This window comes from Aphis gossypii, chromosome 1 (assembly GCF_020184175.1).
Source record: "Aphis gossypii isolate Hap1 chromosome 1, ASM2018417v2, whole genome shotgun sequence".
In the NCBI taxonomy this organism is placed as follows: Eukaryota; Metazoa; Arthropoda; class Insecta; order Hemiptera; family Aphididae; genus Aphis; species Aphis gossypii.
In genome coordinates, this window is record NC_065530.1 from 57623914 (window position 1) to 57649287 (window position 25374).

Here is a 25374-nt window from a genome sequence, read left to right on the forward strand (position 1 = left end):
ATAAATATAGAATAATTTTATATTTAAATTTTGAAATCCAGAATGATAAAATAGGGGCAGTAATGTGTTGATGTAGGGAAAATAATATGTACAATATATTATATTATGAGGAGCTTAGGACTGAATTTACACCATACGGTTTTAATATTGAAAAGGGACTTAAGAAATGGTGTGAATTTCACTCATTAGTTCGCAAATACATTATTAAATAATACCTGACTAGTCAAGCACCGTACACATTTAAAAATGTAATATCTAATTCCATTTTTATGAAAGTATATTATGAAGTTGGCATTTGAAAGTGGATTGGAGAAGAATTTTAGAGATGTAGAGTTAGCATTAGTAGTTGGTTATTTGTATATAGTTACTAGTATCTGTGAGAGTATGCATTGTGAATGATAGAAAAGACTGTTAGTCATTTTAGGACATAGCATCAGATTTAAAAAACTTAAGAGGTTTTTTTTGTATATCTTATTGAGAAGATATTTTTCAGCGAGACATTTACTTTCACAACCCCAAAGCATTGCTCGTTTCAAATATGTTTTTAAAAATGTTACTTACATTAGCTAAAAGTCTTGAATACTGTGTACACCATATTTTATTATTATGCTTATAATAATTATATAGTAGCTTTAAAAAAATTATTTTAAATTGAATTATGCATATTGTTATAGTACAACTAACAACGATTAAACACTTTTGAATATAATAATTATAATATGATGTTTAAATAATTATGTTGACAAGTAAATTAATCTAGTGCACACACAGATAATATAGGAAGGTAGGTGTTTTATTTTATATTAAAATATATTAATTATTTATATAGATATTATATTATGCATTATGCGTGTGACGGGAATTATTTTTATCCCGTTTCGGTTCAAAACATATACTGTAGTGTAATTAATATACATTTTAATAGGCGGTGCGATCACATTTTGTATTCAAAGAATAATAATTCTAATATTCTAAACCAGAATTTATAATAAATTATGGGATATTGTATTGTCATTACTTATTGTAGTATAGTTATTATTAAGGTAGGGATTCCTTAAATACGAGTATTTTTAATATATTTTAAAATAATTACATAACAAATACATAAATATTTTATTTTACTTCATATATTAATAAAAAAAAAACATATTGTTTATTGTAACACTGAATCGAAATTGTATTTTAAAACGTTTTTCGTTACACTTTATAAATTTAATATATAAGAACTGTTGATAAGAAAAAGGTCATTTGAGTTTTCATCTATTGTTAGCATATAAATATTTTATATTATAAGTCTATAATACAATTTTGAGTTTGAATTTTAAATTAAAAAACACTAAAAATTACTTTAAAAACCCTAAAATACCCTAAAAAATGACCTTAAATCAAAAATTGCTAAAAAACGGAAAAAATTTCGCATTTTAATTTGAAAACACCTTAACCATATTTGTAATAAAACGATTATTGTACAGAAAGCTTCAGAAAAAAAATGCAAAGTGCATCGAAATTCCAGCCCTAGTCATTATCTAAATATGAGAAAATATATAACTGAAATAAAATCTCCATAGTTTTTGCCATTCACCCAGAAAATTATCGGAAGTTCACAAAGAAATAAGTGAACGGTTATATTATAAGTAAGGTATATGTCATTTTGTCACCATCGATTTTTATGTATATTCCAAATTAACAACTGTGATATAATATAATAATAATGGGTTGATGAGATATTGTAAAGCTTGAATAATCATTGAGACTAATATTTCTGTGTTATGAGTATCATCACATTGCGATTGAATTTATGTATATTTAATCCAGGTGAATTTAAATATTTAAACATTGCAGTAACTTCCCCCCGTTGTCACAAAACGCCTATTATTATACAGAAATTCAAGAAGTGGTGGGCCGGCTATTTTTACTCTAGTGGGTTGTAGACAATAAATATTTGACTTACTGTATATTATTTTGTTACCTTTTAAATTAAAATTTATGGAATAAAATATTTTTCATTTTTTTTTTAAATTAGATCATAGTTTCACTTAATACACGTATGTATTGAATATTATAACATACGGTTTAAAATCAAACAAAAATTACACAAGAAAAAAAAATATTGACTCTGCGTCTAGCATAAAAAGAAAAGTCATTTCCGGAGTAAATATTAAAATTAAAATGCACGTAATAAATATTATTATGTTAGCGTTCTAAAATAAAAAAAAAATACTCACTATAAATAGATATTTGAGAATAACAACTGTTTTTTATGTAATAATAATAAAACGAAGGAAATAAAAATGTACGTGATTCATTAAATTATAAATATGTACATTTATATTTTATAATAACAATCTCTTGTTACTTATTGAATTCATATTTACGGTGGTATACAATTTGCCACCAAAGAAATATACATTTTCACAAATGTGTATGTTGGGCTAATAACTTCAAAAAAAAATATATATCCCAGTTGAGATAAAATATTCATTTTTTTTTTTTAATAGCTATCAAATAAAAAAAACACAGTATGTACCGATAAATCACTATTTAACTGGTAAAAAATATTTACAGTTCTAATTCTTAATTTCATTGAATTTTAATAAATATTAATTTTCATTCCAATTCATAAATTTTCGAAGTGGGTTTTAAATTGACAATATTTTAATTAATTAGAATTGGAAATTTTAAATTGTAGGATAGTTGTTTCAGTTTTTCGATTTGTTTTTTAATATAGGTACTTACCTAGTACCTACTGTAGCTCAAAATTTAATTTAAATATTACACGTTTCTATTGATTACAAAACAAAGTTGTTTTGGTATTCAAAAACACGTTGTTGTTTATTTTACGCCTCTATAAAAAATGAAACTTTTTGAATAAATTTATTACTATAACTTGTAAAGTGTATAATATTTAAAATAATTTCAATAAGTATTTAATTTTCGCTGAAGGATTAAAAGTAATTTATTTTCGATTATTCTTACAATTTAACGTATTGGTAGTTGAATAATTTATATAGTATAAACACGGATTAATATACTAATATTAATATTAATCCGTGAGTATAAGTAACCTGGTACTCTAGTATGTAAATAAAGTATATTAAAACTAATATCTGATTTATAACATATTTCATAAGAAAATACGAGTAGAAAATGAAAAAAAATTAATTCAGTAGGCATAATCCAATATTACATTAGTTTTTAAAATTCGATAAAAAATGTGTTATAATATTTTCAGTCTGAATTTATCGGGTATACTGTTGGTTTTATAATGACATTTTTTTTAAACATTTATTCTTAAATTATTGAGTAAAAGAACAATGATCAAAATGAACAGAATATAACAGACTTTTAACAGCGTTAAAGTACATTTTGAAAATGTTCTGTTAAAACTAAAATCGGAAAACTTGAAAAATAAAAGTAAAATATATTCGACTGCACATTTTGTCATTCAAATGTAAGATCAATTTTATTGTTCTTAACTTTATTATAACACACACAGGAGCCAGTAGCTTTCTCCACGTGTAAAGAATATAAGATTTTTTTTCTTCTAACTTTCAAAAAAAAATATATGTGTATTATAAACATATTTATTTATAAAATATGTTTGAATTGAAAGAAATTTTGTACTCGTATAATATAGCATTATTAGTATTATTATTATTTATTAATATTATATTAAAGTATGAAAATTGTAACTTATTTATTTTCATTTTAATAGCCCGACATTATTTTCAGTATTATAAAATGCTATTATTAGTTGTGTATACTAGTTGGTAATATTATTAAGTATTCTTGTCAAATCATTTTATAATTATTGTGTACCTACTTAAACCAATAATAATTAGTTTTCACTCAAGCACTCGAAGTAATTTTTAGTCAATTAACTTTAAGTCGATAAAAACTGAAAATATAAACATAATAAAATACCTAGTCCCTTAATTTCATTATTTTTTTTTTTAATACGTTAAAACAAAATCTCAGCTATTAATAATTATACTTATAAAAATAGGTGTACATAATATTATCGTATTGAAATTTATTAATATTTTCTATTTATAAATAGGAATAATAAATGTGTAACTCTTACATAAATTATAATTGATTAATTAAATTATTTATAAGGTATAATTTAAACTTACTAGTTCAGTAATTAACAATTATATATTATTTATCGTATAGTAAGTTTACTTTTATAAGTATTTTGATTTGTTATTGTTCAAAACGATTTTATAACATTTAATATTATATTCATTATTTATAATTATAATTTTCATAAAAATGTATGTAATAAAATGTTGGTACTAAATATGTGAATAATTAATATCATTTTATTATTGATGATGATTTTGATTGTCGTTAAAAATAATGATTTGTATACTATATATAATATTATTAAACTTAATTTTCCGATAAAATGTGTTTGTGCGCAAACCAAAACGCGTCATATACTGCCATAACAATCAATCGTCTAATCATCGCTAGTAGTCGTATTAGAGTTAACGGAATATAGGAAACATTAGGTATTTAAATAATTTTATTAAATTACCTACAAAACGTCATTCGAACATAGAATTATTATTCCGGAAGCAACGTGGTCGGAAATAACTATTATACATATATATATTTTCTGTGGTAATTCGGTTATGATAGAATCTTTTCCGCTGTAAGCTCAAACGAAATATTTATAAGCGTTTATTTTTTATATACCTATATATAAACTCTTAACGCCCCACGCAGACGTACCATTTTACTTTTCAAAACATACATTAAATTGTTATACTACCTGTATAAAAAAAAAACTTAATACTAAACACATAGATATTTCTATAATATTGTGCACTGTCATAGTACAAGCATATTCAGGATTTTTCTTAAGAGTTGTACTAACACTACTCACATAAACATTTATTTTATTCAAATTTAATTACATTTTATAATACATTTAAAATGTTATTTTATTAACAGGTACTCGTATAATAGTATTAAGACATAGAACTATGGTGGAAGAGGGTGTCGTTACCTGAAATATCTCCCTTGTACCTATAGGTACGTGACACTACGCTGCTACTACGACTGCTACCCGTATTTCGTTGATTATAATTTATATTGGCTTTTCTTACCTACCGTGATTATATTTAATTATTTATACATCATAAACAATGTTTTGAACGTAAAAAAAAACATCAATCGTGAACTTATAATTAAATTATGTTTATTTGAAAAGAACACGACTAAAATCTTAATTTTGATGTATTTTATTTTTTAGCTGTAAAGAACGTATTTTAATTCTTACAAAAATACCTATAATACTAACATTATGAATCCTCGTATTTTCGTTTTGATTTTTTTCATTCATTGAAATCGGAGTTAATGAATGATATCTAAAGATGTAAAAATGGGTAGAACTGCTGATCTTCAATTTATATTAAATTATAATATTTTATGTTGTACATTTTATTACGATAATAATACACTTGATTCAATTCCTTTATTTTTTTTTATTTTATGAACAATATTCTATACTACATTTTACAATTGTGTTATTTCCGTAACGAAACAGTATTCAGTATGACACTTTTAATTGATATAAAAATTAATATTTTATATATTTCAGTTTAATAAAATTTAGGCGTGGTGTAAATGCTATTATATTATGACTTCATCAAACCCCAACGTTATACACACATTTAAAGATTAGAACAGGCTGATTAAAAATAGTAATGTAACAAAAAAATCTTTTGATGACAAAATCTTAATATAAAATACGTCATTTTATTACGTATTATTAAATCGAATAAGAGTCGAAACAGGAATTGTTGTAACTTATAATGTGGAACAAAAGTTTATTTTTAAATTATTTGTTACGTAACAATATTGCCAATCCAATACATACCCCAAGGAATCGGATATGTACCGAATCTATAATACAAGATTTGATTTTCACATCTGAAAACTTCCGGGTAATTAATTCTGACACGGTTTACATTTCATTTATTTAATCTTGTATATTGTCGACTGATGAAATACTTTAAAAAGTGTTATTAGATTATTTAAGAACATCATCTCCAAAATTGTACGTTTTTAAAGTAATTTAAAGTCACTGTATTTGTAGCATTTTTTAAATTTATGCTTAAAGTATATATGTAATAAAAATCATTACAAAGGTAAGGTGGTATGGTAAAATAATTTTGAAAGGGTGAATTTTATAAATGTAGATCTGGTTGATTAATAGTTGGCGGTTGAAAAGCTTATAAACCGATGCAGAAATTCTCTTATACTTTATTTGCTAGCCCTATTGATTCACATTTTTTCCAATATTTTCCTAAAATTGTGGTTACTTTAAAAGCATACAACATTTTACTATCGTCAATAAATACGCCATGTTTAATGTATCAGATTTGTAACGAATTTCGACTACGATTTCTCGTTGAACATGTTTATTACAATTATATAAAAATCAAATATAATAAAAGTATTTATTTTTACTGACCAATGATTTAAGCTAAATAAATCTATAAAAACAGGTGAATTATTTATAAAAGAAAAGTATATTATTTATTTGCGTATAATCCAGTTGTATTGATTAAGCAATTTTAGTGAGATTTTTTCTGTAGCATTATTGCAGATCGCTAAAAAGCTCGTTAAGCTAGATTTAGATTAAATTATCCAGGATTTTAGTCATTGAATTCATCACAAAAACATAATCGACCTCGTTGCTTTTACGGTATTACTCTACTAGCTAGGATCAAATGGGTGTTAAAATTGGAAAATCTTAATCCAATATAATTTAAATTTACTTTTTATACTTTTCATCGTCGTTGCAATCGTTGTCGAAAAAAAATACATTAACAGAGCTGCTTTTAGTTTAAAGTTACTAATAGCGTGTTTAACAAGATTAAGAAAACTATTTTTTTAGAAATTATTGTTGGTATTTTTTTTAACATAAAAACTTAGAGATGTGATTATCTGAGCTAAGTATTCATTTCCTTAACTTCTAAATAATATATATTACGCATTCATTAGATATTTTATGTATTTTTATACTTAATAATTAGATAAAATCATATATTTATTAATATAATTATTTAGATCTAAATATAATATGTTGTTATTAAGTATATGAGTATATTCAACTGATTTCAAGAAATAGTTTTTAAAGATCAAATATTTCACTCACCATCTATACCCTACTTAATATATTATATTAAAACAATTTATTTTACTATTAAATATTATAATAATAAAGTATAATGAATTCATTTTTACCAAAATCATTGCATTTAAAAATGTCACAGTGTATATAAAAGATAATAGTATACGTTAAAATATTTCCAAGCCAATAATACATATATTTTTATAAATTTTTTTATTGTGGTATGAAATAGGTACTTAAAAGAATCTTAGTGTTAAATCTTAAATGTGAAAATTGAATATTTTATACATCTTTATAGACAACATTTTTCATAAATTATTGTGATTTTTACGCATTCAACATTTTAGCTTTAGATACTTATAAATAAAATCATATCTACGTATATTTAATGTTTTTAAATAGCTATAATAATAACTATCTGTTATTCGTATGGCCTCTCTGAATCCTACTATATAACATTTTCATGTATTTAGCCCAGCAAATATTTTTTTATTCAGGATTATAAAATGTCAATTACTTGCCTATAAGAATAGTTAAAAGTAATAATAATAATATCACGCTTATAAAATGATAATATAATAATATAAAATGTTTATAATAATGTCAGGTATTTATAGTTATTTGTTTTTAAGTTGTCAAAAAACAGCTAATTTTATTGAATATTAGTTTTGTGTAAAAATTCTCATTTCTCTTAATTATTTTTGAAACTACTGGAATTTTTTTACTTTTGACTTCTCACTATACCGATTAAATCCTATTTAATATTATAAATCATCCTCAAAATTGAATATTAAAACATTTTTACGTCCTAAAAGATAATTATGGATAAAAAAATTAAAAAAATATTGTAAAATTAATATATTCATCGTTCTGTTCACAATCTAAAATATATTTAAGCATTTTGGCATCAGTTATATTCTAGTGAAACATTGAAAATAAAATACCCATTATACTTGTGGTATAAAACTTTTTTTTTTACAGTATTTAGTACTTTTTTTGGATTTACTTCGTTAACTTTTCATATATATTTAAGTTATATTTAAACATTTAACTCGAAACGTAGGTGTTGACCTGTCACAAAAACAATTATTATATTCATATTTTGTATAATGTATATATTATTTTTAAATATGGTATTATACGTGTTCACTGTTCATGGTAAATTCTTTACTTTTGTTATAAACCTCATAGAAATGTTCTTCTTTTTGCAATAGTATGTACTATGCATATAGAAAAATATTTATAACAATATTGATAAAATGTATTATTAGTTTATTATATTATTTATCGTGTTACAGGAAAACCAGATATCCTGGCCGCGGGCATTACTCTTTTGATGATGGTGCTTCTCGCAGCTGGTGTAAAAAAAAGTTTGATATTTAACCATCTGATGAACGCCATCAACTTGGCCGCGTGGGTATTTCTCATGAGCGCCGGATTATTCTACGTCAATCTTGATAATTGGACCAAGAACGATGGGTTTTTGCCGAACGGCTGGGGCGGGGTAAGTTCGTCAAACTGTTTCTAGAAATACGTTTATATTACAATAATTAATAACAGTACATACGCTGCAGTCGAATCATTATTATTATTATTATTATTACCATCATCATCAACATCATCATAAAAGCATTGCGTTCGTCAAACGAACCATTAAGTGGGTTGTACTATCTATTGGTAAACTATATTGATGTATTCGCGTACAATAATTTAGTTATAAAACTTGGCTTTTCACAATGTTCCATGCGATTGTTGAATTTATTATATACGCGTAACTTCGTGTACCGAAAGTCAATATCGAAGGTGCGGTGAGATTATAATACTTCAAAACTCACAATGGTATTTTTTGTTTATTTTTTTTTTCATTTGTAAACCTTTTTTATGTTAAACGTGTCTGGAAAAATGTTAGTATCTATAATATGCATAGTATAATATAGAATCGGTGAAATGCTGTATAGGTGTTAACGGACGATGATCGCTTATTATTATTTTTACGTCGTCATAATATATTAAGTGAAAAACAATACACGCACACATATTATATATATATGTGTGTATGTGTGTGTGCGTGTGTGTGTGTATATATTATCATGCACCTCACGAATTTTATTTGGTCGTCATAGGTGTTGTTTAAGTTTTGAAATAAGTATAATCATCTGCAGCGGGTGGTTTAAAAGTTTACTCAAAACACGTAAGTGTTTGTATAAAATGTAATAAGATACATGTTTGCTTTATAACTATGTATAGATATTTAGTAAAATAAATTATTTTTTAAATAATTTAGTGTGGAGTTATATTTACAGTATTAAACTACATTTTTTTTTGTAAAACAACACTTAAACAGTTCTGAATAAATGTATTTAAACACAAATAAATTAAAATATATACTTAAAAAAGATTTTTGAACGTGTTTGATAAAATTGGGTGTACCTAAATGTAAGATGATATTAAAATAAATTTTCCCTCAAATTATAGACGTAAATTTATACCCCGCATGCCTTTTATAGTATGTAGATACGCTTGTCCTTGTTTCCCAATGCTGGCATAATCCTTTGATAAACCTTTCACACTTTTCGTATGTAAATCATAGATTTATCATGGCCAGTAGATCATTTTGTGTGCATTTGCATACTTTCATTAGTTGATTAAAAAAGTATACCTATTACCTAATTAATTTGTTTTTAGCTATGTACCTATACACTTTTTAGGATTTTGGTATTTTAAAGGAACGGATTAAAATTTAATTTAATTTTTGTAAAATTAATAGTTGAATATATTATTACTTTAATCAGGTCAAAAAAAAACATTAAAATAGAGGCAAAGTATTTTTTTTTTTTTTTTTTTGGTATTCAAATTTTCAATACAGTATATCTCAACTTTAAACACAAAGTACTAAAATCAATCAACATAATTTATTGTAGCAATTTTTTTTATCTTTTACAAATTTTACCTTTCTTCTCAGATTAAGTATAATATATTATTAAATTGTCTCTCTTATATGTATCCCAGTTGGTATTATATTATAACATTTTTAATGATTTTGGTTGTAATGACTGACGGACGAAGTATATATGTTTGTTAGGCTTAATCAATATGTCTCACGCATTGTATAAATTTGACGTATGAACCAACAAAAGTCGAACGATAACCACGACGAGTTAAATGGCCTCTCAATCACTTTGAAAGACAAGAAGGAGCTGTCAACGATAGTATGAATTCAATTTTATTGTGCGATATTTTTCAGTGTAAATAACTCAAACTCGTAGGAAATATATTACACGTAATATAATATAAATACAAATAAAAACAAAATAAATATCCATGTATTATTACGTCAATAGATTTTATTTGTTATAAACACATATTTCGTATGAACAACAACAATAAATATAATTTTTGAATATAGCATAATATAATTATACTTAATCGAAATCCCAGTGGATATGAAGTAAATAAAGTAGTTTATCAAAAGCTATAAAATTTATAATTGATTATAAATATTTTAACATTTATTTATAAATAAATATAGTGATAATTGTTTATCATTTTGGTTATTTTTTAATAAAGTTTGATAAAAACTTTTTATCATAATATAATCGTTGTCCATAACAAAATATTAATCGTCTATCTGATATGACGCGTACTACAATAACCTTTAAGTTATAAATCAATGAATAACTGTTGATTTTTGTTTAGGACACCAGCCAAACCAATCGCATACACTCGAATAGTATTGTATTGTTGTAAATAAATTGTATGATAAAATAAAAAATGAATTTTCGTTTTGCCCATAAAAGAAGGTTGTGAAGGTGAATAGCAATAAATCGTTCTAGTATATGGGCAGTAACCGGTCTAATAATACTGCCGAGAATAGTCACCTCACCTTTACGACCAGTCTTCAGTTCGGTTGATTACGACCTCTTTTTCTATCCTTTTTTTTATTGATCCTTCAGTAACTGCACTGCAATCTCATCCATGTTAACAAAACCCATTTTAACGTCTTGAAATACCTTTGATGCTCTTGTACCGAGAACAATAAAATTACATAGATAAATAACTACAATTTAAGCGTAACGATAAGTAAATATCAAATTATCATATTCATTAGTAGGTTCTATCAAACATGATCGAATTTTATCAATTTTATTATATAAATAATTAAATACATTTTAGAAATGTTATTATTTTTTTTATTTATTCCCTAAATGCCTAAATGTTTTTTTATATTATAAGTAATTAATATTAAATTAGTTATTACTTATTAGCATAATAATAATATAATTTACAATTATGAAAGAGCTTAAAAAAATATTGTTAAAAAAAATAGAATATAATAGTACAGATAATAATATAATAAATAATAAATGTATAATTATTATGTTAAATAGCTAACTAAGCTATGACAGAATTTCCGACATTAACACAGAATCAATAAAATATTGATAAGAAAATCATAATACATATTATTTATGTGTAATGTTTGTGGTTTAAAATAAGTCATACGATGTTTTACAATGTGGACTTTAGAATTAGTTTGACATAACAAAGGAGAATAATATACTAATTATTTAATAATATAAATAAAATCGAAACTTTTGGCTACATTTTTATTTATTTGAAGTTTTAAAATATAATAAGAATTTATTCTGATTGAAGATATCAGTAGGATTTACATAATAATAATCTACATAATTTCATACTTTATTTTATCCGTCGTAAATTACTCTGTTTTGAACACCTTCGATATTATCAGAGATGATTATTAACTATTAGACACAATATACAATTAGCTCAATTATATAATTATTCAAAGGTTCTTAGTATACTTATTAATTATATTAATCAAAGCATTATTCATGGATTCTGAACAGAGAATTAATGTGTTAATTTTACAATAATGTGCAATTTCTTGTATGCAATTTACTATAAAATTTACTTTTATAAAATAAAAAAAATATTTCAATTTACCACTTTATCATATATTATGATAGGGAAAGTAAATCTAGTTGATAATTTAGGGAATTGGGGAGTAGATACATAATATATTAGTAACCGGCTCAATGATGAATTATTATACTTAACATTTACTGCACTTTAGAGTGGTTTCCTACTTACTCGCCTTTTTAAAATTGTTTTGTTTATTATTTAGTCTGTTTATTAGAATAATAGTAAGTTGAGTAAAACTAATGTGACAATGTGGCATCTTATGTACCGATATATTTATAAAGATATAATAGTAAATTATAAAAATGTTGAAAATCAATTTCTACACTTGATTTATCATTCTATTATATTTGGCCATAAAACATATAATAAATAAGTATAGGTTTACTTTACTCCAAATATTGAAAATAACCTAAAACGTTATACTTGCGATTAATTAATTAAAATGATTTATTTATTTCTGTATGCTGCTTCCTAGGTACTGTAATTATCTATTAACTCTATTAGGAAATGTCAACTATAGTATGCAATGCTATTACTGTGTATATGGGCGTTGCAGTATCTATTATGTATGCATGCATGTTTTAAAAAAAATAAAATAATTGGCAATGATTTACTGTTTTGTAGACAGTAAAATTTTATGTCACAGTGCACAAATAAAAACATTAACTTTAGGCACATGTTTAATTGGCATGGGATTTAAAATATGACAAGCTTAGATTTTAAACTATTGAAGGGTATTCTAACTGAAATTAAATATTTAGTGAGATTTGAAGACACTTTAGGATATTGTGGTTTCATTGGAGATAAAACAATCATGTTTAATTACAACGAATTCGATGATTTCCGTGTTTCGTTACTTAAAAGGAAGTTATTTAGAATATAATTTAAAGTCAAAGAGAACAATTTAACAAAATACAACAATAGAAAATGATTAAGGTTTAATTTGTAGCTCTATAATTGGATTTATTTTTGTATAGTAAAACAAAATGATATCAAACAGTTTAATACTCATGACGATATTGTTAATATTCACGTAATTTAATATTTTGGTAATATTATTGTATTGATATGTGGGTTGATTACTATAGCAATGTATGAGAATTCGTGAAAATTATATCATTTACAAATGAAACAAGTAAAGACTAAAAACGATTTCTAAACACCTGGCATACAATTTAAAAACAAAAATAATAATATATTAATATTTAAAGAAATATAATGTTTATAATGACATATTATTATATCGACTTCGTTGAGTCATAACAAAGTCAACAACGGTACCTATTTCATTATGAATCGATATTTTCCAACTTAAAAATAAACAAATTATACTTGTATATATTTTAAAAATGTCACCAATAAAATTCTATTGATATAATGATGTAATAAATGTAAGGGGTATACATATGGTAGATAGATTATATCTAATAGTGAAAACTACTTTAATAAATTAAGTATATTATTTAAATGAAGAAATTTATTTAGGGATTTTTAAAATTAGAATATTTTTAGTAAGTGTGGAATAAAAAATAAGTCAAAATTAGATCATAGTTGGTAGGTACTTATAGATAAATAATAACCATTAACCAATAATATTTTATAAATATTCTTTTTGGAAAAATTTAACACATCCAAAATATTGATGAGATTGTGAAGAATAATTTTAAGTAGTATTATAGCTAAGCACTAAAATAATAAGTATAGGTAGAGGTGTAAGAAGTACGAGTACATATTAAACTACCAATGTAAAAGTAAAAACATATTTAGTATTAATGACAATTTCTCGACGTATTCATGCAATTTAAAAAATGTTTTTAAAAGGTAAAATTGTTATTTATTTGAATTAATAAAAGGCTAAATAAATTGTAGTATACGTATTACGTATAAGAGGAATGAGGATTTTTTATTACGTAAAAGTTTATGAAACGTGACGACTAAATAAATTAACGATATCTTGACCTTTATCTACCATCCAGTTATAACCAAGAAAGCTCAACAAATTATTGTAATTTTATTTATAAATAAGAAATCTAAAAAGCATTTATGTTTTTATTTTTTTTTGAACTGCAAATGTTAGAAGCTATGTTGATATTAATATTAAAAAAGATTTGTAATTTATGTTTATTTTTTCACTGTACACTAAATGAAAATTAAAAAAAGTGTGTATAAAAAAAACTTATACGAATTCAAAAATAGTATATTTTTAGAACTTAAAGAAAGACTGATCACAAAAACATAAATTATATTATTTTCAGTAAAAAATAAAAAACAATATTTTTTACTAGGTAAAAAAATTATACCTATTGTAAATTTAAACATTTGATTACATTTTAATACGGTGAATATAGAATGTGGTTAATAGTTAGTAGGTATGAGTATTTTTAATTAAAGTAATGTGACAAATTCTTTTTCTATTTATTGTTTGTAAGCCAATTAATCTTAAAACAATATTTTAAATAATGACGTACCTAATGGTTTATTTTAACAAATATTGTACATTGTAGATGATTATAATTATTCTAGATGACACGAGGATGCGCTAAGCTAACGGACCAAGCTATTTAAAATTATTTGTTTAAAAATCAATAATATTATTGTATACAGTATACGAGTTTCGATATCAGAGAATTGTATTAATAATTTAAGCCTAATACGAAATATAATACGCATAATATTATTTATACAGTAAAATACTAAAATGAATAATGAACTTATCGAATCTGCAGATGAAGAAATATATATCGAACTATGTATTATCTTTAGTGGCAGGTGGCAGGTGGTAGTATAATTGTTTAAATTAATTAATTCGCTCAAATAGCTGGATTCGGTAAATTTAATTATAAAACATTATTATTTCATTAATCATTTTTTCCGCCGATAATATTGTTACCTAATAACGGACTAGTTTTGTTAATTTTCAATCAGAGATTATTTGTAATGATAAATAGACATTATACGTTTAACAATTAAACTGATAAGATAGTATATAGTATATAGTAAGTACGAGGTCATTAACTTTCTTAATTTAATAATTACTTAGATTGGTGTTATATACCTAAACATTAGTACCACCACTATATTTGAAATTTAATTTTGAATGATTTTATTCTGTCATAACAATATAATATTCCAGATTATAAGGAACGTAACTAGGTCATTTATTATGATACCCTATCTTCAAGAAAATACGAACGAAGAAAATAAAATAAAATTACGATAATTAACACCGGGTAGTGGATTTAAACACAATACACACTGTTATAATGTAGACAAATTAACTTAAAAGTTTAATGTCAGGTTGTTCAAAAATTTTATAATTTAACGTCTCATTAAAATTTAATGAACCAATCATGGTTACCGTTTGATGTTAAGAATGTGTTAAATATTTGAGTATCTATTAAATTATAATGGACGTTTGTCCTGCCCAGTATAAATTTATAGAGGATGATAAAAGTAGGTAACCACGATGTCTGGCTAGCAGATAAAAGTGGTTCGTCATATTATTATACTCGTGCAATAATATAACAATTATTATTCACATTACATAAGCTATGTTAATATATTTTAATAACTATTTTTTAGAAAATATTTTAAGGAGTATAATTAAAATTGAAATAGAATTCAAAAATAAAAATATATTAATTTTTTTTCAATAAAATAACAATACAATTTGTTTAGCTTAAATACTAAAGTTGTGTTTATATTCAAGGATGAATGACAATATTATAGTATATAAGCTCGCTATAATAATTAACTCAGCATATAACTTTGTAATATTAATAACCAGTGATTAGAAATGTATGCACTTCATATTTTCATTCATATGTATCAAAAGAATTTTAAATGTGCACTAAAACATACACTTAATTTTTATAGCATTTTATATAAAATACATTATATATGCAAAAAAGACACTAAAAAATGCAAAATATTTCAAAAATGTTTATTATGTGCATTATTTTTTAATTTAAATATTTGTACACAGATTATATCGTAAAACAATTCTTAAATATATGAAATAGTTCAAAATATAGATGATAAGGAGGGAAGGGAGTGTGAAAAGATTTTTTATTATATTAAATAAGATTTCTTATTTAATAAATTTTTTGTTCTAAATAAAATTGGTTAAAAATGTAAAAAAATACTCAAATATGGATTGTAAATTTTTGGATTTGGGTTATACATTATATTATGCTATGAATTTATATCCAATCAGAATTTGCATATTCAGAATCCTAAAAAAATATGAAAAATCATAAACATCCAAGTACAGCTAAAAATAATAAAAATTTATAATTTTAAATTTTTTTTGGACATATCATAATATATTGTCATGTTTATTCTAATTTTGTATTTCAAGTATAGTGCATAAATTACATCGATATCACGAGATGATATTGATTTGTTTTCAGAATATATTATACTTTCCAGAATCGTGTATAGAATAATACAGTGATTTATCATTATTTGAAAATAACCTTACTAACTAGTCAGCTAGTGTAGCGTAAATTTCATGTATTCTTGATTAAACTTTCTTTTACACTTCTAAAAACTTAAACATTGAAACATGTGTTATGATTTCCTAAATGCGTAATAAATTAAAAAAAAATTAAATATTAAATAAGAGGGTTAAAATTTTACAAGTAAAAATTAAATTAACTAAGAAATATTCTAAATGAATACTTTGTACTTCAATATTTTAGAACATAACAATAAATATAGGGAATCTTTCTTAGTTGTTAATTATTATGATAGAAAAGTACAGGAAGTTCAAATTTAAATTGTATAATATTATAAATAATATGTTTGCTATATATTTTATGTAGTAAAATTAATATATTTAATTTTTAATGTTTTTATTTAATAGAAAACTTATTAATAAAGCAAAATTGATTGGTTGTTATATAATTCATAAGAATATAATTTTATAAAAATAAAGATGTAGAATAATATGTAGACAAAAATAATTATGTATGAAACGTTAGTATATTAACATAAGTATTTTAGGATTGTAGACGCATATGATAAATTGACGAATCCTTAATATATAAAAAAAAATAATAAATTTATGAATTACAAAGATCTCAACAAGATCTCTAAAATATAATAATAATAGTTTACACATGTAATGATCAAAAAATATTTAATTAATTCATAATTAATAATAAATCGAAATTTATTACTATTTGTATGTATTGGTTAGATACATTTTTGAAAAAAATATATATGCATATTGTATACTGTGTATTATACCTAATATGATGTAATATTATGTGAATGTTACGTGTCTATACAAAAATTTGAACCTAACTAAAATTAGTATTTATTTTTAGAAATAAGTATTAGTTCGTACACATTTTTAATATATTATATAATGTTGCTTTTGAAGTAATTTGTTCAATGTATATTTATTTTGTTTTTATTTAGGTATTTAAAGGGGCAGCAACTTGTTTTTACGCTTTTATCGGATTTGACATCATCGCTACTACTGGTGAAGAAGCTCATAACCCAAAAAAGTCTATTCCACTGGCTATCATGGCTAGTTTAGTTATTATACTTGTAGCGTATGTTAGCTCTTCAATAATTCTCACACTTATTGGTAAGTATAATTAATATTAATAGTTGTATAAATGTCAAACATCAAAACTTGTACAGCTCTTTATAAATAATTTAATCTGTACTCTTATAAGTACCTTGAATAAAAATCCAAACCTAAATACAATTAAAATAATATTAAATGCATAAGTTTATAAGCCACGATACAGTAAAGTAAAACATTTAAAATACGTTTTTATGGTATTTTAAAGATATACATTTAAAAAAAGAAAATGAAACCATTAGATAGGTATTAGTGTATGTTTATAATATTTCAATTAGAAATTGGTTGTATATTATTAATTTTTTTGGAGTTATATAACGGTATTAAAACAAAACAGGTAACTTTATTTATATTTTGTACTTCTATTATAACAATATAAAAATAATATATTAAATGCTTGGTAAATATACGTACTAAATAAATGTGCATTTTGTAAGTATTTTTTTTTTTTTTTAGAAAACGTAATTTATGGAAATGATATGATGTAAAATCTAAACAAATTACGTGTCAATATCTTATTTTTAATTCATTAGAAAAAAAATACCAAATAATCAATTTTATTTTGATCTTTTTTTTTTGTCTACCATTCATTACAATTTTAAATAAATACCTACATATTTATGATATTGAAAAATGCATTTGTGAAATTTTTCACATTTTTGGACTGAATTTACATACATAACTTGCACAACTTGAGATAATATTTTGTTCACTTCAACGTTTATTATAGCATAAAACTCCTGATAATTAATGTATTGATATATAATGGATGAGTAAAACATGACTATGTGAGAATATAAAATGTTTAATTCTCTTCATTATTTAAGCTGAACGATTTCATTATTTATAATTCATTATTACAAACAAAAATCACGTTTTCGTTATTTTATATTATATTACTTAAGAGTTAAGACTATGGTTGAGGACCGTTTCAAAATCAAAAGCTATTCGTTATTTTTTATATGAAAAAAATAAGTGTTTCGAAAAATAAAATAAAAAATACAATTGTTCATAACTTTAAATAATTTTGTTTGTTTAACTAATTGATAATAATAATCTATTAAAGCAATCAATATAACCAGTGATACATTTTGTTGGCTGTTTAGTATATAATTTTAGGTTTTAATTATTACGAGTACACATAATAAAATATAAGAATAGAAAATATGTACTTTACGAGTTATATGTTACTTAGCTTTTAACGTCTGTGATTATTCTTATTTTAGCTTTGTGTAACTTATATATATATTTTTCTTTATAATTATATAACGTAATAATATTTCTGTCTTTGTAAAATGTATAATATTATTTATTTACTTCTATACAAGTGAAACGACCACAGCTTTATTATTACACAAGTTGATTTTCTTGAAAACTATTCAGAACTATAACTTTTCTCTAACTTATTTCACATTTCGCCGGATATTACTCACAATGTATTCTTAACCTAAAATAATAATCATTCGAATAAAATGCCTCTTTAATTTATTAAGATCTTCTCAGAATGTATAACAGCGCATAACCATTCAGACAAAGCCAATTTTCAAGTCTAATCTTATTGGAGAGAATAACATCAAAAGTGTTTATTGTTTTAAAACGTGTACCCCGTTTATCAGGAAACACAAACGAATTGAATAATATAATTATTACACTTTGCTAGTTCTATTAAGGAGTAGGTACCTATGGTATTCTTGATATTAATTAAAGGCGAAGAAAGAATTTCTCATAACCTATAAACTACCTATACTGTTCTTCAAAAAAATGTGATTGACTTTTGTGTGAACAATAATATTGTTCAATTAAAATTTGTGTTGATTGTATGAGTTTTTTGTGTTATCTTTTTTCTTTATTATTATTTTTATCTTAAGAGATAACACTGAAACCAATATTTATATAATTTTATGTATATGTATCATCATACTCAGAGAATTAATTAGATTTTAGTCTTTCTAGGCCCGGATAGACCCTGCGAGTTACCGAGTTGAACTCGGTGGGCAGCTTAAAATTTAGGCTGACTTAAGTAATATATGGCTGAAAATATTTGAATACCCTAAACTCTATTACTCTTAACAGCTCAAATATATATATAAATATGAATTAATGACATTATTTTATTGAAAAATGGGTCGCTAACATTTTTATGGTTGGTTAAAATCCTAAAATTCGGCGGGCCGATACCTCGCTTATCTAGTGCTGGCTAAAGAGGTAACATTTATTTCTATTTATGTATACTATTTTAAATATCTAAACAAACTCATCTAACCACACTCCCCCATCAGTGTAGGTACTGAAATTCTGAAACTATTATAGTTTCTTATCACGGTAAATGTTGCTTATAAATACACAAGAAATAAAAATATATACAAGTTATTAATGATAGATAATAGTGAACAAAGATAATGTTTCTACTACAAATCACAAATTTTTATTAACTTGTTATTGAATATATATATTATAAATATATATATACCGAGATTTGGCCTTGGTAAAAAAAAAAATAACTCCAATTATAGATAAAATTATTTTAATTCACCGAGGATTCGTTAAAATACTATAAGCTCTAAGAAAACTTTGGAAATATATTTTGAGGGAGTTAGGGTTAGGAGTTAGTTTTTAGGGAGTAAATTCTTTCAATATTACATGTGTTTATGAAATACAAGTGTTGTTAAAACCTGGTAAATTTGTTGTGAACTATTTAAATATTTTTATATCCATATTATAGACTATAATTAATTTATTAAAATTGTAACAAATTGTATAATTTTTTTCAGTACCTTATACAAAAATCGACGAGAATGCCGCTTTGCTGGACATGTTTGTGCAGGTAGGCGCGCCTAGGTGTCAGATGATCGTTGCAGCGGGTGCTATGGCCGGTCTGTTAGTGAGCATGTTTGGTTCTATGTTTCCGATGCCCAGAATCATTTATTCAATGGCCCAAGACGGTTTGCTGTTCAAGTAAGCGTCCGAAACGCGCATAGATAGTTTTTTCGTTACAAGATTGTTTTTATTAAATTACCAAATATTTTGATTATACCAATTATTAGCATCATCATTATTATCACATATTTTGTATTTTAGGTCACTAAGTCAGATATTTCCATTGACCGGTACACCGGTAGTAGCCACTGTACTGTCTGGTATAGCGTCCGCAGTAGCCGCTCTTGTTATTAACTTAGACACGCTCATCGAAATGATGTCCATTGGTAAGTATGTCGGCTGAAATGTACATGGGCGAAATTTTAGCATGGGTGTATTTATATTTTATTATTTGAATCACTATTTATTTTTCTAAAAAAAAAACCGTAACTGTGCGTCACCGTAAGAACAAAAACAACAAATCATAAAACCTAGTGTATTACGTAGGCACGTTATTTAAACTGTATTCGGGAGTTGAATAAATCCATACAAATTCGGTTGCGTTTGCATATTGTATGAACTTAATGGGACGCCATATCCGCATATTGTTTATTGCATATATTGTGACACTGTTTGTCTCCGTTTTACAAACATGCCTAGTATACAATATAGCAAATTTGCGTTCAGTAGAACAAATTTTGTGTAATTAGCTTCGGTATAAGAGTTAATTGACCTATTATCAGATTTTTAGGTAAAAATATTTATTAGTGTTTGTACATTGATTTTTGAGCTATTGTATGATTATGAATTTTTAAATATGTTCAAAAATTTTTTATTCAAAATAAAAAAGTACAAAAAAAAGTATTTTTAATATAATTTATGTATATAATATATTACTAATAAAACGTATAACATTTTGTACGAATATGATTTAATTAGGTATAATATTTGTGCTAAGTAATGTCTGATGAATAATTTGTGAGGGTGTTTATATTATTCATAGTCCATTTACATATTTTTTCTGTTTATTTGTGTCATAATATGATTTATTGTGTTTACTTTGGTAAAATGAATACTAATTAGTTAACGAGGGGCTCAATTTTTATAAGAATAATATAGTTTTGAAGTTAATAATTAATTATTTGTTAATTTGTGGGTATAACATCATGCGTGGAAAACTAAATATTTGATTACATAAGGTAAATATCGATAATTTAGTGATGGGGAAGGGGGTTAGGTTATAATATATCAGTGGGTATTCGAGAATTTTCAACACTTTAATCACAAATATTTATTCATATAAATACCGACTAAACTTAAAATGTATATTTTAAATTGTTATCCTGTTTTATAATAAATTTGGTTCATGAATTTTTAGATTTTTCAGATGATTTATGTAATGGTTTATCTCAATTTTGTTCACATATTGTGGTATTGTATTTTTATAGTAACTATGAGATTTTTCTTTCATTATTAAATCGTATGTGTCCTTGTTTTAGCAATCAAAACGTTTTAAATTCCCTTATTTAGAAACTTGCTGGGACATACATACGCTTAAAAAGATAATATAATATCCATACAATTTCATTTCAATATTTTGTTTAAAATTACATGTGCTTGAATCGCGTACTGAAAATAAATTTTGTTTCCTCGAAAGTCCAATCTTTGTCGACCTAATGCTTTATGAAAATGGAAGTTTCAAGAGTTAGTAGCAATATTATTATGATATCTCATCATTATGTATAATATATAGTGTATACTACACTCTTTCTTTTTCTGTCTATCTCTCTCTCTCTCTCTATATATATATATATACAATATACATATATATATAAAGTGAGCCAATGAATTCTTGAAAGCTTTTGAAACCGTGTCGGGATCAGTGCGTAACATCTGAATAGAGATTTGTCATCAGAGAAGTCACCTATATACCATTGTGTTTTGTATTGAAAGGGGTTCGATGAATAAAATACATACGGTATAATGTGAAACTATAAGGGACAATAATCATCTCATATTTCCATTCCTATACAAAAAAATAATGTATTTTTATATTATATTATTGCTGTTTATCGAAACTTTACGAATAGCAGACACCGGTCCAACTCTAAAACAACAATAACTATTTTCACATTATTATAATTATTATCTTTTATACTATGTCATACACAGTGTAACAACATTATAGTTCCCAAATAATTTAAATAAATTAACTTAAACAAAAAATTATAATATTATTATTTTGTAACTATTAGCTATTAAATGTGCTACTTTAATTTCATTTATTATAGAGTTGAATTTGGACTAAATTGGAATAAATTTAATAAATTGTTACCTCTGATTAGTTAAAACGCATATACGTAACAGGTCAATATGTAATAATGAATAAAGTATTAGTTGCTTTTAGAGATTAATGCGCAACTTGTTGGTTAAAGTATATACCAATATTGCAGTATAGTTACATGAATAGAGTTTGATTTTGTTCAATGAGAACGTTTCAGTGGCATCGGTATATAAGTACCAATATGTTTTTGTAATATATAACAGAATAATAATGGTCCAAGTAGATTATTATAATATTATATTATTATTTTCAATTGAATGTTTAATGTTTACGAATGATTACCTAGCTTAACTGAAAAAAAATATCCATACAATATAATAACAGCAAAAACTCATTCATAGCCCACCGTAATAAAACGACCAAATTGTTCGACGTGGGTCCAAACAATATATTATCACAGATAATAAGGAATACAGAAATCGCCAAATATAGGTACTCAAGAGGTGTTTTCGAAAGCTAAATAATATTATTACAATAAGTACTTATAAATGGATAAATTTTATCGTACTATATTAATCTATTTTTTCGCTATAATTTACATACATTTGTATTTTACAATAATTATTTTATTTATTTTATTATAAATATGGACCATACACAATGGCACTGTGATGTTTATATAATAATTAGAAAAATTACCTTTCTTTATATCATGTTTATATAATTTTTCATGTAATAAGTGTTAGTTCCAAATTGTAATAATAAATGTTGATATTTTTAATTGGAAACCACTTATTAGAAACTTTTTATACGTTTTCAAGCATTTTTACTTACTCGCAACTTTTATTGAAATTAAAAAAAATCAATTTTCTATTAATAGCTCAAAAATGTTCTACTTATTTTTAAACTATACAATCTATAGAATAAGATAAAACAAATACTTGGTGTGAATTTCAAGTTTTTTTGGTTGTTTGTTTTTAAATTATAACACAATAAAAAAATAAATTTAGAAAAAATCTGGTTTAAAGTAAAAACTCCCATTTTTCCTTAATTTTTTGTTTGTTTTTTTCTGACTATAAAGCAAATACTACAAGGAATTTTTATTTTTGACTTCTCCAAAGTTTAAACTAATTATGATTTGCTATCCCAAATCACCCACAACGTTGAAAATTGTATCTATTCTATTTATTATTATTTAATATAACACGTGACGTTTGGAATTAAATGAGTTGATCGTAACTCTGAAGTGGATTACATGTACATTTGAAATATTGTATACAAAAGAAAATTAAGCTTTTTTCTAATTCATAATAATTCAAATAAATTATATTTTATGACATTTATTGTTTCAATAAATAAATCAAGTTAGAAAAATAGTGCTATTTAATTTTAAATACAAATAGGTACTTTAAGAAGGTATATAATATACGCATTTGAATAATTTTACATAATTTTATGAATTAATAATCGGCAAAATCAACTCAAAAAACACTAAAATTTGTTTATATTATCCAAATCCAAGTATTAATGTATGCGCTTTATTCTTTATGTTTAAAGATCGCGTGGAAGCATTCTAAGTTAGTAAATTTCTTAAATTTTTTGCTAGGTCGATATTTTTATTATTAATATCAGGGTATAGGTTATATTAGAATTAGAAAGGAATTCGGGTATGGCCACAATAATCTCGGGTAGATAGCCGGTGCATTTATATATTTTATCGTTAAACTATCAATGGTTTAGTATTATAATTTATACCACACGCAAATAATCTAAATGGCGATATGTTTTTTTCGTAAAGGCACGTTGTTTGCCTACACTTTAGTGTCAACATGCGTGCTGATACTCCGGTACCAGCCGCAGACGTCTACCGTAATACACTTCTTCCCAGAGACGATGCGATCTCCCATGAACGCACCCAAACAGATCGTCACCAATGGACGGGTAAACTTTGTAAATATAAAATGATCGCGGTTAAACGAGTTTGCAACCACTAACACGGTCTATTGTGTATATTTTTAGGTGGTTCAGGATGATCAAAAATACGCATACACGAATCAGGGATACGGTAATCAGACGTCGTTTTATCAGACACAGTTGCCGCTACCGCAGCAAATTATACCTTCTCACCAGTCGCAGAGGATTATGGTCCGAAAAGTGACTAGAAGGTAATCGAATATCTATTACGTTAATATTATTCATTATATCAATCCATTATTATAATAATATTAATATTATAATATTATCATCAAGCTCTAAGACGCGATACAAAATATCTATTTTAATAATCGTTATTTATTTTAATATAATATATATATATATAATTTTTGTACGTAATAATTTTATCAATTCAAAAAGCGCACTGCTAAATGTTTATGGTTTTGGAGTATAACAATGGTTAGAATTATAATTTAATGGATTTCAGTAGAATCAAATATAATATTATCATACGTAAATGTGTTAAGTTTTCATAAATTCAAGGTACCTGCGTATAATAATTGTTAATTTAAAAATATTGACATAGTTATCAACGTCGTGGAT

At 24.3% G+C, this 25374-nt stretch overlaps 1 protein-coding gene across 4 annotated transcripts in view; it reads left to right on the top strand.

Annotated features, from left to right (window-relative positions):
- LOC114119591 (cationic amino acid transporter 3) overlaps positions 1-25374 on the top strand; it is a 137354-nt gene that overhangs the window by 94426 nt on the left and 17554 nt on the right. For 3 of the 4 annotated variants that reach the window (XM_050197942.1, XM_050197943.1, XM_027981187.2), the window contains 6 exons: positions 8449-8654; positions 17525-17696; positions 20468-20651; positions 20775-20899; positions 24635-24786; positions 24856-25001. In XM_050197942.1, the coding sequence (XP_050053899.1) occupies positions 8449-8654; positions 17525-17696; positions 20468-20651; positions 20775-20899; positions 24635-24786; positions 24856-25001 (985 nt within the window). The remainder of the gene's footprint in view (positions 1-8448; positions 8655-17524; positions 17697-20467; positions 20652-20774; positions 20900-24634; positions 24787-24855; positions 25002-25374) is intronic. The other variant, XM_027981188.2, reaches the window with a different exon arrangement.